The following is a 12,478-nucleotide window of genomic DNA, read 5'->3' as shown; positions in this document are numbered from 1 at the left end:
TTGTTTATTTGTTTTTACTGTTGCCTGGTGCACAAAAGTAATTCCAGGATCTGATGATTTGCATTGGAATTAACAGAAACCGAGGAAGATTTAGAATTCAGTATTTGCAGTAAAGAATATCATGTGTAAAGTGAGAATTACAGGTTTATTGAAAACACGCAGGGTCAATAACCTAAGGGTAGGGAACATAATTGGTAGCAAGACTGAGATGAGCTGAATAGGGAAGGGGAGTGGGTGGGTGGTTTTGGTGCAGAGCACTCAGAGAGGATGAGGTCTGAGTGTAGGGATTTTCAAGTAGAGCAGTGGGTGAAAAGCTTAAGGGCTAAGAACATAAAACGCAGACATTGTATGGTTCTTTCACATTGGTCATGTTTGAGCATATCAACTTTAAAATTTCTTAAGAGGAAAAAAAGGTAAGGTGAAGCAAAAAAAAAGGCTAATTTATTTGTGAAGATAGGACTACAAGTAGGAATGAAAATGATTCTGCAGCTGTTTGTAACACCTGATGCATTGTCTTGTGTACAATGGTCATTCCATAAGTACTTGCTGATTTTACTTCCATGAAGAAAATGGCCTGAGCTGTGTTGGTGACATTTAATCATAGACAAGAATTAAACCATATAGAGAATTAGGAAAGGCTACTTTTTTTCATGTGTACTAAGCAGTTTAAAGACTATAGGAAAATTAGTCGCAAAGTGATCATTGAAGGAATTTTGAATGAGATTGGTCAAAACTCCAGAAAAATAAAGTTGATTCGAGATTGATTCTATTTGGTGCACTAATTTTCAGAAAGAATTTTTATCACATATTATTTTGTTATTCTCTCAACAAAAAATTAATAAAATCCATTTGAATATTAAGATTTTTTTGGCAGTACTAGGGATTGAACCCAGGGCCATTCTACCTCCAAGCTATACCTCCAGCCCTATGTGTCATTCTTTATTTTGAAACAAGGTCTCACTAAGTTGGGAAGGCCTCACAAGTAGTTGAGGCAGTCCAAGAACCTGCAAGTATCCTGTCTCAGCCTCCTAGGTACTGGAGTTAAAAGTGTGCACCATGATACCCAGCTGAATATTAAGATTTTTTGAGGGCTGAAACTCTGTTTCTCACTGCATTCCAAGAAACTACTAATATTCCTAATACCTGTTAGATGTTAATAATAAATAACTGTTAACCAACTCAGCAATAAATTAGATAAAATCATTAATATACTTTTGACAATATATATGGATATGACTTGTGTGTGTTTACTCTCTTAGTTATGTTTATATCTGGGGATATAAATGTAAGCTAGTAAAAAGTATGTCTTATAATATGACAGAATATGGAAAATCTTACTTTGGCATAAAATGTATTTTAGAACACTGCTATACTTGGCATCTATATAAAATAGGTGATAGTAACCATATTTTTATTTTAAAAAGAATGACAAACTAGTGAGCTAAAATTAAGATTATAGAAATGGAGAAAAGATTGTACAGGTGTTAAAATATTGCTATTGTCATTCTTTTGGCTAGCTAAAATTATGTTGCTTAACTGAGATAGTGAATATAGAACATCAAGTATAGAGACAACTGCATAGTGGGAACTCAATTTAATTACCTAAAGATTTCCTGGGAAAAAAAATTGTGGTACTGAGGATTGATCCCAGGGGCATTCTACTGCCAAGCTACACCCTCAGCACTATATTTTTTATTCTTTATATGGAAACAAATTCCAGAGGCCTCACCTAGTAAGTAACTGAGCCTGGCCTTGAACCTGCAGTTCTCCTGTTTTAGCCTCAGTACAGGGATTAAAAGCATGCACCGCCACTCCCCACTCTTGAAATATTTTTAAAGGTCTACTTAATACCTAATTCCTGAAGCTGGGCAAGTCATAGTGGGAAACACAAGTAGTTTTTTGGTTTTTGTTTTAAGCCTGCTGTTGATCACAAGTTGTATTTACAATTTTCTTATCTTGTAGCTTTCTTACTAGACTGTATTTTTTGAGAGTAAAAATAGTATCTTTTAATTGCAGTGGCATTGCTAAGAACTATCAAAATCTAGTGATTTCCCTCTATCTTAAATTACTATTCCTTGCTTCTTATTATTATCCTTTTGCACTGTGGATTATGTTTAAATCAATTTAAGGTGATGCCATCAAAATGTTTTTTAAATAAGGATATTTATTACATACCTTTTTGTATGTGCTCTTGGGGAATAAAATTATTTTATTGAATAAATTGAACTAGACAACTCTTCTAAATATTTTACATGTATTAAATTATTTGATCTTGATAGCAGTATGAGGAAAGTGCTGTTGTTATCCCTACTTTACATATGAAAAATTGAAGTCATTGTCCGTGGAAGCACCAAAGAATTTTAAAAATATCTATAGTTTTTATTTTCAGTGGGTTGGGATGTAGCCAAAGCAAGGCCCTGGGTTCAGTCCCCAGTAGCGCGCGCGCACGCACACACACACACACACACACACACACACACACACACACACCACAGCTTTTTTTTCACATGCTATATGGAGTACAAGGGAGCCAACTATGAATCCATCTGTTTCCTATATATCCCTTCTTATTTTTTTATAAAATATTTGGGGTATTTTTCAAATACAGTACATTAGAAATATCATTGTTTATGTTGTTACTATGTGCCTAATAGCTGTCACTGTTGCATCCTACATTTAACACATTATTAAGTAATTTTTGTAGTAATACTTCAAAGACAGCATTATTTCTGATGGACAGAAGGCAGAGAATAAAAATATTTTTCCAGAGTGATACAAATGGAAAATATTGGAATCTTACCCAGTTCTGTTAAACTGCAGCATCATTGCTCAGAAAAAAATGTATAGCCAATAGAATGGCAAAAGGAGCAAAAGAAAAGACGGTTTTAGTGACACAGATTATAGAGTACCACATCTGTGATCACCTGGAAATTTGTCTCCCCTGATTGACTCATGCTTCTTTTGATGTTTAAATATTTTGTAAACAGTTTTACATGATATATAATACTTGTTTTAGGAAATATATGCAGATATTTTTGACAACTTGTATTGATAACTTGTTTTCATTGATGACTTGTATTGAATTAATGTAGAATTGTAAAACTATTAAAACACTTTTAGGTCACATATCCTTATGGAATGTACTCAAACTTTTTAATTTTATCTAATCTTGAAATATGTCATTTCTTTGAATCATGTAAATCATACTTACAAAGAAAAAATTATGAATACAAGAGTAATGGAAATCAGGCTGTTCATACAGGATGATAACTGCAAATACTATTTATTTGTTTCTCTAATTCACATTCTAAAAAGCATGCTTTTTAGCATTCATTTAGAATATGTAATTTGGTACTTATTTACACTTAAAATCTTGTTTTTTCACTTAGCATATTCAATTCTATTGCACTAGATATTAATCAAAAGTTCAGAAATTCTCTTTTTTCCAGGTTAGGTTTTAAAGTACTAAGAAAACATATGCAGCCCTAAATTGTGGCTTTAAGTTATTCCAATTAATGCATAACTATCCCCTCTGTATTTAACCCTTTGCTACTTATATTACTACCTTTTTGCTTGCAGTTCTTAAGCAAAAACACAAAGTGAAGCAGTACAAAAATATCTATTTTCACATTCTAAAGAATTTAAATGGCCTTAAATTCATAATCATTCTAATTATTTGGTAGAATGAATATATTTAGAATGTTTTTGGATTTAAAATACATAGCAATTTTATACATAATTTCTTATGTAAATACAGTGCATTGCAACAAAAGAGAAATAATATTTTATGTGTTGAATTTGTGAAATCGTCTTCCTCATTCTATTAACTGTTTTCCTATATCTTGGCTTTCTGCAATTTAGAAGAATCAGTATATATGATTTTCCCTTTAATCAAAGCTTTTATCTAGTTATATACTCATGGAAATTTTGATTTATTGTAGAAGAAATATTAGGAAATTTAAAATGGCACTGAATTAGTAAACAGTAAAGCAGTTGCCCAAATGAAAGATAATGCCGTGATGGGAAAGTTTACATGTAAATTTTTTTTTACATTATTACTATTTTTGTCCTTTATACTATTGGCTATTTATACAGTCAAATAACCAAGAATATATCCATGTTTGACTACCTTTTCATATCATGAACTGTTAAACAACACCATCAATTTTATAAAGCCCTATGGAGTGGATATTTTAATACTCCCATAAAAGAAATACATGGTAAGTTAGTAAGTTCAGAGGAGAAATGACCTAGAACTGATCTTCCCTCTTGTCTACCTTTTTTTTTTTTTTTTTGCCTAGACCCCATTGTGCGCCTAGCATTGTTCAAAAACAATGAAAATAAAGCTGCAGTTACAAAATCTTCAAAGAAGACACAGCCCAAAAGAAATGATGATGTTGAAGGTATGGTTTAATATTTGGCATATAGAAAAATAAGCAAAGGTAGAACATTATATTTAAAACATATTTTAATCTCAATAAACCCTAATGTACATATATGAAAAATGTACAAACTATATAAACAGATGTCAAACTATAGCTTAAAAGCTAAAATACCAATTTGTTATAGTGATGCATTAGTATGGTAATTTAGCATTTGTATTAATGCTTATGTAAATGTTTAGTTCATTGTATTTTTATGTGAAAATCTAATAATGATGTATCTTCAGTTATTATTATTTAAATTTCACAATGATATAATAATAGCTTTTATCAGTGAAAGTGTCACTTGTATTTACTTTGCTGCTAGCATATGCAAATTCCATTAAGCACTATAAATTATACTCTGAAATCTTACACATTATGGAATTTTAAATATTTTCCAATATGTAAAGTTTGTCAACTCACTTGTAAGAGGGAATATTTGTACATCTATATGGAAGATTACATTTCTGATTTTAGCATTGAGAAGAATTACAGATTTAAATTATAAAACAAGAATATGTAAATGTAATACAACACTGAACATGATGTAAAAGAAGTTTGCCATTTGTTTTCTTTTCAATATTAAATTTTTTACAGTTTTACATATACTTTGGGGTAGTAATTTCTAATAGAAAAAAAAGTCAACTTTCTTTATGAGGTGCTGGGGATGGAACCCAGGGGCTTTCTACCTCCAGGCCACACTCCCAGATCTATATTTTATTTGGAACCAGGGTTTCACTAAGTTGCTGAGAGCCTCACTAAGTAGCTGAGGCTGGCTTTGAACCTGTGCAATCCTCCTGCTCAGCCTCCCAAGTACTGGGATTATAAGCGTGTGCTACCACGCCTATCAAAAAGTCAACTATTGGCTGGGTGGGGTGGCGCATGCTTGTAATCCCGGCGCTTGGGAGGTGGAGACAGGAGGATCGCGCTGGTTTGAAGCCAGCCTCGCTGGCTTAAGAGACCCTGTTTCCAAATAAAAATATTTAAAAAATAGGTCTGGGAGTGTAGCCCAGAGGTAGAAGGGTTTCCAGGAACCCTAGTACCACCAAAAAAAAAAAAAAAAAAAAAAAAAGTCAACTATATTTGAATGGAAAGGAACTATTTAGGAACTATTTAGGATTCTCAGTGCTTTTCTTTTTTAAATTGTAAATATATTTTAAAAAAGTATTCATCTTCATAACATGATTAAAATAGGTACTTTTGTTTAAAGAAATATTTGATATCCACTAAATATATACTTAGATTTTGTAAGGGGAGAAGAGATGGTACCTAGACTTATTTTTAAAGTCCATATGCAATAAACAGAAGATATAAAGAAAATAGATGAAGCAGGTGTGGCAAATTATTGAAATTGTTGAATTAGTTGGTAATGGTATATGGAACTTGTGTTTCTAGTCCTTTGGGTATGGGGAGTACTAGAGATGAAACCCAGGGACATTTGACCTCTGAGCTATACTACACCCCTAGCCCTACTTTTTGTTCTTTATTTTGAAAAAGAGTCTCACTGAGTTGCAAAGGGCCTCATAAGTAGCTGATGCTGTCTGTGAACTGTGATCCTCCATTCTCAGCCTACCAAATTCTGGGGTTATAAGTATATACCACCACGCCCAGCATTCTGTTCCTTTTTTATATTTATACTTCTTATAGTAAACATTTTAAAAACTTGGTGACATTTAACAGGTGAAAGATTTTATTTCAAGAAATATTATGAGTTAACATTTTAGTAGAATCAAAGTATATTTTAAAAAACAAGTTTTTGTTTTGTGTGTGTGTGTGTGTGTGTGTGTGTGTGTGTGTGTGCGTGTGTGTGTGGTGCTGAAGATGGAACCCAGAGGCTTTCTACCTCAGGGCTGCACTTACAGATCTGTTTTTATATTTTATTTGAAAACAGGTCTCACTAAGTTGCTGAGAGTCTCACTAAGTAGCTTAGGCTATCTTAGGACCTGGGCGATCCTCCTGTCTTAGTCTCCCAAGTACTGGGATTACAAAAGTGTGCCACCACACCCAGCTTAAAACTTGAGTTTTAATCAAGGTTCATTTTCTTACTATATTCTTAACCATTTCCCTGTGTTTTAGAAGAAAAAGTGGGGGCTGGGGATGTACTTCAGTGGTGAAGCGCTTCCCTAGAGTGCATAAGGCCCTGAGTTCAGTTCCCATTATGACCAGAAAAAAATTAATAAATGAACAATAAAAGGAGTAGTAGAAATTCTGACGAAACCAATAACAGCTTCACAAGTATAATGTTAGAGATCTTGTTAATTTAGGAGGGAAATGTCTGGGAAGAATGATATTTAATTTAGCTGAACCTCAGACTCCAAAAGAAGAAATCTACCCTAACATATTCCATTATATTTTCTTTTTTCCTATGAAATATGAAACTATGTTGCCATCTAGAATAGTATATTATGCATGCATGGCATGTTTGTTAAGTTGTGTACTATTGTAAAATACATGGGGAATAACTGAAAATGAAAATGATGACAGAAACTGGCCTATTGAATGTGGGACACTTCTATATGTGCATTAAGAGAAAGGTTGTTTTTGTTTGTTTCCTAGGTAAAATGTGTTTTGTTTACTGTTTTGTTGTTTTGACTTTTTTTTTTTTTGCAACCCAAATGCATTTGGCTTTTTTTTTTCCTGTACCAGAGATAGAACCGAGGGGCATCTACCTTCGAATGACACCCCCAGCCCAGTTGCCAAGGGCCTCTATTAGTAGCTGAGGCCATCTGCGAACCGCAACCCTCTGGTCTCAGCCTCCTGAATGCTGGGATTACAAGAATGCACCACCATGCCCAGCTAGTATTTCATTTATTCCACTGAATGGGCTTTATGTTTGTACTAGATTTTCTACCTAGTAAATAATACTTATTTTAAGACCTTTTTATTTAAAGAAATAGTCTTGGCAAAAACATTCATGGAAGATTCTTTTTCCAATTAATATGCTTATTTTTTCAATTAATATGTTTATTTTTGCCCTTTGTTTTAAGAGTAAAAGAGTGTGGTAAAATAATTTTTTTATTACTCACCAGATTGGGCTCATTTGACTCCTAGGCTCACTCTCATTTTCTGAAGTATTAGAGGACAGTTTCTATGTTAGCAGCCTGACAAACCACATCTGCCCAGTAGATTTTGAAACTAGCTCCTTTAGGTACAATTTACATCTTATATAATATACTGTTTTTGTGTGTGGTACTGGGGTTTCTGGAAATCCTTCTACCTCCGGGCTACACTCCCAGACCTATTTTTATACTTTTTTATTTGGAAACAGGGTCTCTTAAACCAGTGCGGCTGCCTTCAAACCTGTGGGATCCTCCTGTCTCCGCCTCCCAAGCACAGGGATTACAAGTGTGTGCCAACACGCCTGGCTATAATATACTTTTAAAATATAATTCAGTGAGTTTCAATTACATAACTATCATTATAATCAAATTTGGAATATTGGAAAAACTTTTTTTCATAAATAAAAACTCCAGTAAAAATAATGGTTAGACATCTAACATCATAGAAAGGTGAAGACCAAAATTAAATTTTGCTGTAGGTTCAGATAAACTGATTTCACATAGAATAGTATATTTTAACAAAGTGGTATGCCAGCACTGTCTTTTGATTTTCTTGTCTTTGTTGAAAGAATATATTCTTCTATTTTGCCATGCTAATGAAATATGAACAGCCTTTGACCTCTAACCTATTCATGGCTGAGGAACTTTGACCAAACCTCTTCCCATGTGCCACACATGTTTCATGTATCAGAGATCAGTCAATTCTTACTATAAGATTTCCCATAAGACTGAGAACATGAAGACTTAATAAATTTAACATGGGCTTACTTTGTTTAGTTTTTTTATTTATACGTATTTATAGTCAGGTATATATGTTAATCTCTTTTTATTATTACCTATCAATACTTCTTGAGTTTCAATATCTGACCTTACTTTAACATATCAATTTTTTATTATCATCTTAATTATTTTCTACCAAGATTGTTTTTTTCTGTTTTAAATGCTCAGTTTGGGGTCTTAACATCACTCTTTTTATCTATTTCCAGTCTAAGAAACACAGTTTTATGGGTATAAGTGTAGATTCCGGTATATTTCTAACACAGTTTGAATTTTTTAAGTTATTGTTTAATTATATTCTTAATTCTCAGAATCAAGAATCTAAAAAAGAGTAAATCAAAGCATATGTATGTAAATAGTTTACTGTATTTTATTGTATTGTTAAACTGTTTTACAAGAGATTTATAAGTTTATTTGTCAGGAAAATGTACATAAAGTGTCCATTTCACTCTACTTAATATTCCTTGCAGTTAACTTTATTTTTATTTTTATTAAAATGTTTTCTTGATAAATTATGATTGTATATATTTATGTTATACAGTGTGATGCTGTGATATAGGTAGACAATGTGGCTTAAATCACACACATTTACATGTCTATCATCTTGCTGGACAATCATTTATGTAGTGAAAAATTTGAAATTTGCTGTTAGTAGTTCTGAAATATATAATACATTGCTATTGACAGCAGTGACACTACGGCAAAACAAATATCAAAACCTCTTCTTCCCGTCTATGTGAAACTTTGTCCCTTATGATCAACTACTCCCGTCCCCTCCCTTTCTTTACCCTTGCTCTGGAAACCCTCAATCTACTCTTAGCTTTTATTAGTTTAACTCTATTACATTCCACATATATGTGAAATCATTTGGTATTTGTCTTTCTGTGCCCGGACTATTTTTACTTGGCATAATGTCCTCCAGATTCACTCAACATTGTCAAAAATGATAAGACTCACCCCTTTGTAAGGCTGAATAGTATTCCATTGTGCTCGTCCATGTTCTTCGTCCATTCAGCTCTTGATGAGACACTTGAGGTGTTCAAATATCTCGCTATTGTGAATAATAATGCATTCAACATGGAAGTATAGATATTTCTTCAATATACTAATTTCATTTGCTTTGCAGTAGTAGGATTGCTAGGATTGTATGGTAGTACTAGCTTTAGTTTCCAAAAAAGTTTCTATGCTCTTTTCCAAAATTACTTATACTAATTTACATTTCTGCCAGTAGTGTGCATCGGTTTCTGTTCTCCACAAACTGTACTCTTTTTATAATAGTCATTCTAACTAAAGGTGATATCTCATTGTTTTAATTTTTTCTATACCTGTTAGATATTTGTATATAGAAATGTATAATCAAGTCATTTATCCATTCTGTGTTCAGGTTATTTGTTTTCTTGTAATTTATATAAATTCCTCCTACATATTATATATAATTAATTCCCTTATCAGATGCATCATTTACAAATACTTTTTCTCTTTCTATGGGTTATCTCTTCATTTTTCTAATTGTTACAGTTGCTATGCAAAAGCCTTTTAGTTCTACTTCATCCTATTTGTCTTTTTTTTTATTTTGTTGATTTGTTGGGAGTCATTTCCAAAACTTATTGCCCAAACCAATGCATTGGAGCCTTTCTCTTGTTTTCTTGTGGTAGCTTACACTTTCAGTTGCTCTCAGTTAACATTTTCACTGTTACAACCCCCAAATGATTAAACACACCACCTAGAGGAAGGAAGATTTATTTGCTTATAGTGTTTGGAGATTTGGGGGCTCAGTCCACGTGATCCTGGTGTCTGTGGAGCTCAAGGCAATGGGAAGCAGAGAGGGAGAGAGCAAGACTCTGCTCTCACATCATGGAGACCAGAAGCAGAGCGCTAGCTGTGGGAGAATGAGCTATATAATCCCCAAAGCCACACCCCCGTAACCCCTCTTCCAAGTCCGGCTTCTGACATTACCTTATTTTTGTGAAGCTTAGGGGGACATTTTAAATCCAAACCATTATATAGTTCATTAAAGAAATTCTCCATTTTCCCCATTATGTTTTCTTGAGACCTTTGTCAAAGATTAGCTTGACCAAAAATCTGTGGGTTAATTTCTGGGTTTTCTTTCCTATCCCAGGGGTCCATGTATCTGATTTCTGCCAGTATGAATGCTGTTTGATTACATTCACTTTATAATATTCTTTGTAGTCAAGAAATTTGATGCCTCTAGTTTTGTTCTTTTTGCTCAAGATTGTTCAGTGTTGAGAAATACTTTGGGTCTTTTATGGTTCCATACAAAAAGACAAAATGGGAATTTTAATGGAAATTGCTTTGATCTGTAGATTGCTTTGGTTGGCATGACTATTTTAATAAAACAAATTCTTACAATTCTTGAACATGGGATATTTTGTCATTTGCGTGCATTTTCTTCAGTTTCTTTCATCAGTACATTTTATTTTTGAGTATATAGGTCTTTGAATTCTCTGATTAAATTTATTCCTAAGTATTTAATTTGTTCTAATTGCTGTTGTAAATGGGATTTTTAATTTCTTTTTTGTATTGCTAAGTATTAGTATATAAAAACTACTGGTTTTCATATATTCCTTTTTTATGCTCAGACTTTACTGAATTTATTGATTAGTTCTAAAAATGTTTTAGTAGAATTTTTTGAGTTTTTACATTTAAGATCCTGATGTCAACAAATAGAGAAAGCTTTATTTCTTCCTTTCTTTAAGATTCCTATTATTTCTTTCTCTTGCATAGTTGCTCTGATGAGAATAACTAGTACAAAGTAATGACCATAGGAGTCTTTGTTCATGATCTTAGAGAAAAAGCTGTCAGCTTTTACCACTGAGAATAATTTAGGTACAGGTTTGTAATATAGTTTTCATTGTGGACTTTCTCTTCCTAATCTCTAGAGCATTTTGTCATGAGCGGATGTTGAATTTTGTCAGTTTTTTTCTGTATCTGATGAGATTATTATGATTTTTCTTCTTCTTTTTATTGATGTAGAACCTCCCATTTATCAGCTTGCATAGTTTGAACCATCCATGTGTCCCAGGAATAAACCCCAGTGAATCATAACTGCTTGAATCTTGACTCCACCATTTATTGGTCACCTGACCTTCCAAAGATTATTTTAACTACTGTGTTTCATTGATTTGCATTTGTGATATTGGATAAGCATAATACCTAGTTTGGGAAGTATTATGAGAATTACATGAGATCCTACTTGTAAAATGCTTAAAACACACAATATAAGATAAGCACTCAAAGCATGTAGTCATTGGCAAAGTATGGCTTTATTTCTTATTTACAGTTTGTAGTACTTAATTTATTCTTAAGTACTCTGTTAAATTTTTTATTTATATTGTCAGATTCAATTCTTTAAAAAATATGAGGAAGGTACTATAGCTGTTAATATTTTGTAGGTGAGAAAACTGTGATATTGATATTGGGAGTTTGATAAGTGAATATCTCATGATCATATGGAGTAAGTGGCTAAAAGGACATGAAGATAATTTCTTTATCAAAAAATAAAAAAGCTGATCCCCAGAAGAATGGAAACAAACCTTCCATGTGATCCAGCAATACCACTTCTGGGTATCTACAAAAAAGAATGGAAACCAAACTACCAAAGTAATGATGCATATCTATGTTTATAGCCACACAATTCACAATTGCCAAACTATGGAAGCAGCCAAGATGTCCATCAGCTGATGAATTTATTAAAAAATTATGGGATATGTAAACATGGAATTTTACTCAGACATAAAGAAGAACACAATTATGTCATTTCCAGGAAAATGGATAAACTGAAGAACAATATACTAAATGAGATTGGTCAGTCACAAAATGTTAAAAATTGGATGGTCTCCCTAATACACAGAAGCTAGGGGGAAAAAAGGGTCATACGAGGAACTCCAGATGAAGACGGAGAAACCATAGATGAGTAAATATGACAAACTGAAGGGGATGGGAGGAGGAAGATGGAAATTCCCTAATGTACATGACATACATTCATTGCATTTAAAAAGCTGGCAAAATCAAAACAAAATGCAAATGTTGAAGAGAAAGGATTAGTACATAACCCTAAAACATATTCACTTTTAAAATGAAAACACTTACGAAAAATACTTATTAAATTAGATAATACAAACCAAATATGGTGGCATGCAGCTATAATCTCAGTACTTAGGAGGCTGAATTCGGAGAGTCACAGGTTAAAGACCAAAC

At 32.9% G+C, this 12,478-nt stretch overlaps 1 protein-coding gene across 1 annotated transcript in view; it reads left to right on the top strand.

The window, feature by feature from the left end:
- The window catches only part of LRRIQ1 (leucine rich repeats and IQ motif containing 1), a gene marked incomplete at both ends in the record, with an annotated part of 216,869 nt that overhangs the window by 122,438 nt on the left and 81,953 nt on the right, over nt 1-12,478 (top strand). The window contains one exon of the mRNA XM_080704824.1: nt 4,302-4,403. Coding sequence (XP_080560950.1) covers nt 4,302-4,403 — 102 coding nt within the window. The remainder of the gene's footprint in view (nt 1-4,301; nt 4,404-12,478) is intronic.

The sequence above is a fragment of the Muscardinus avellanarius genome (assembly GCF_963383645.1).
Source record: "Muscardinus avellanarius genome assembly, chromosome: 11".
Lineage (NCBI taxonomy): Eukaryota > Metazoa > Chordata > Mammalia > Rodentia > Gliridae > Muscardinus > Muscardinus avellanarius.
The sequence above is the reverse complement of the archived record's forward strand: the minus strand, read 5'-3'. Positions and strand labels throughout refer to the sequence as shown.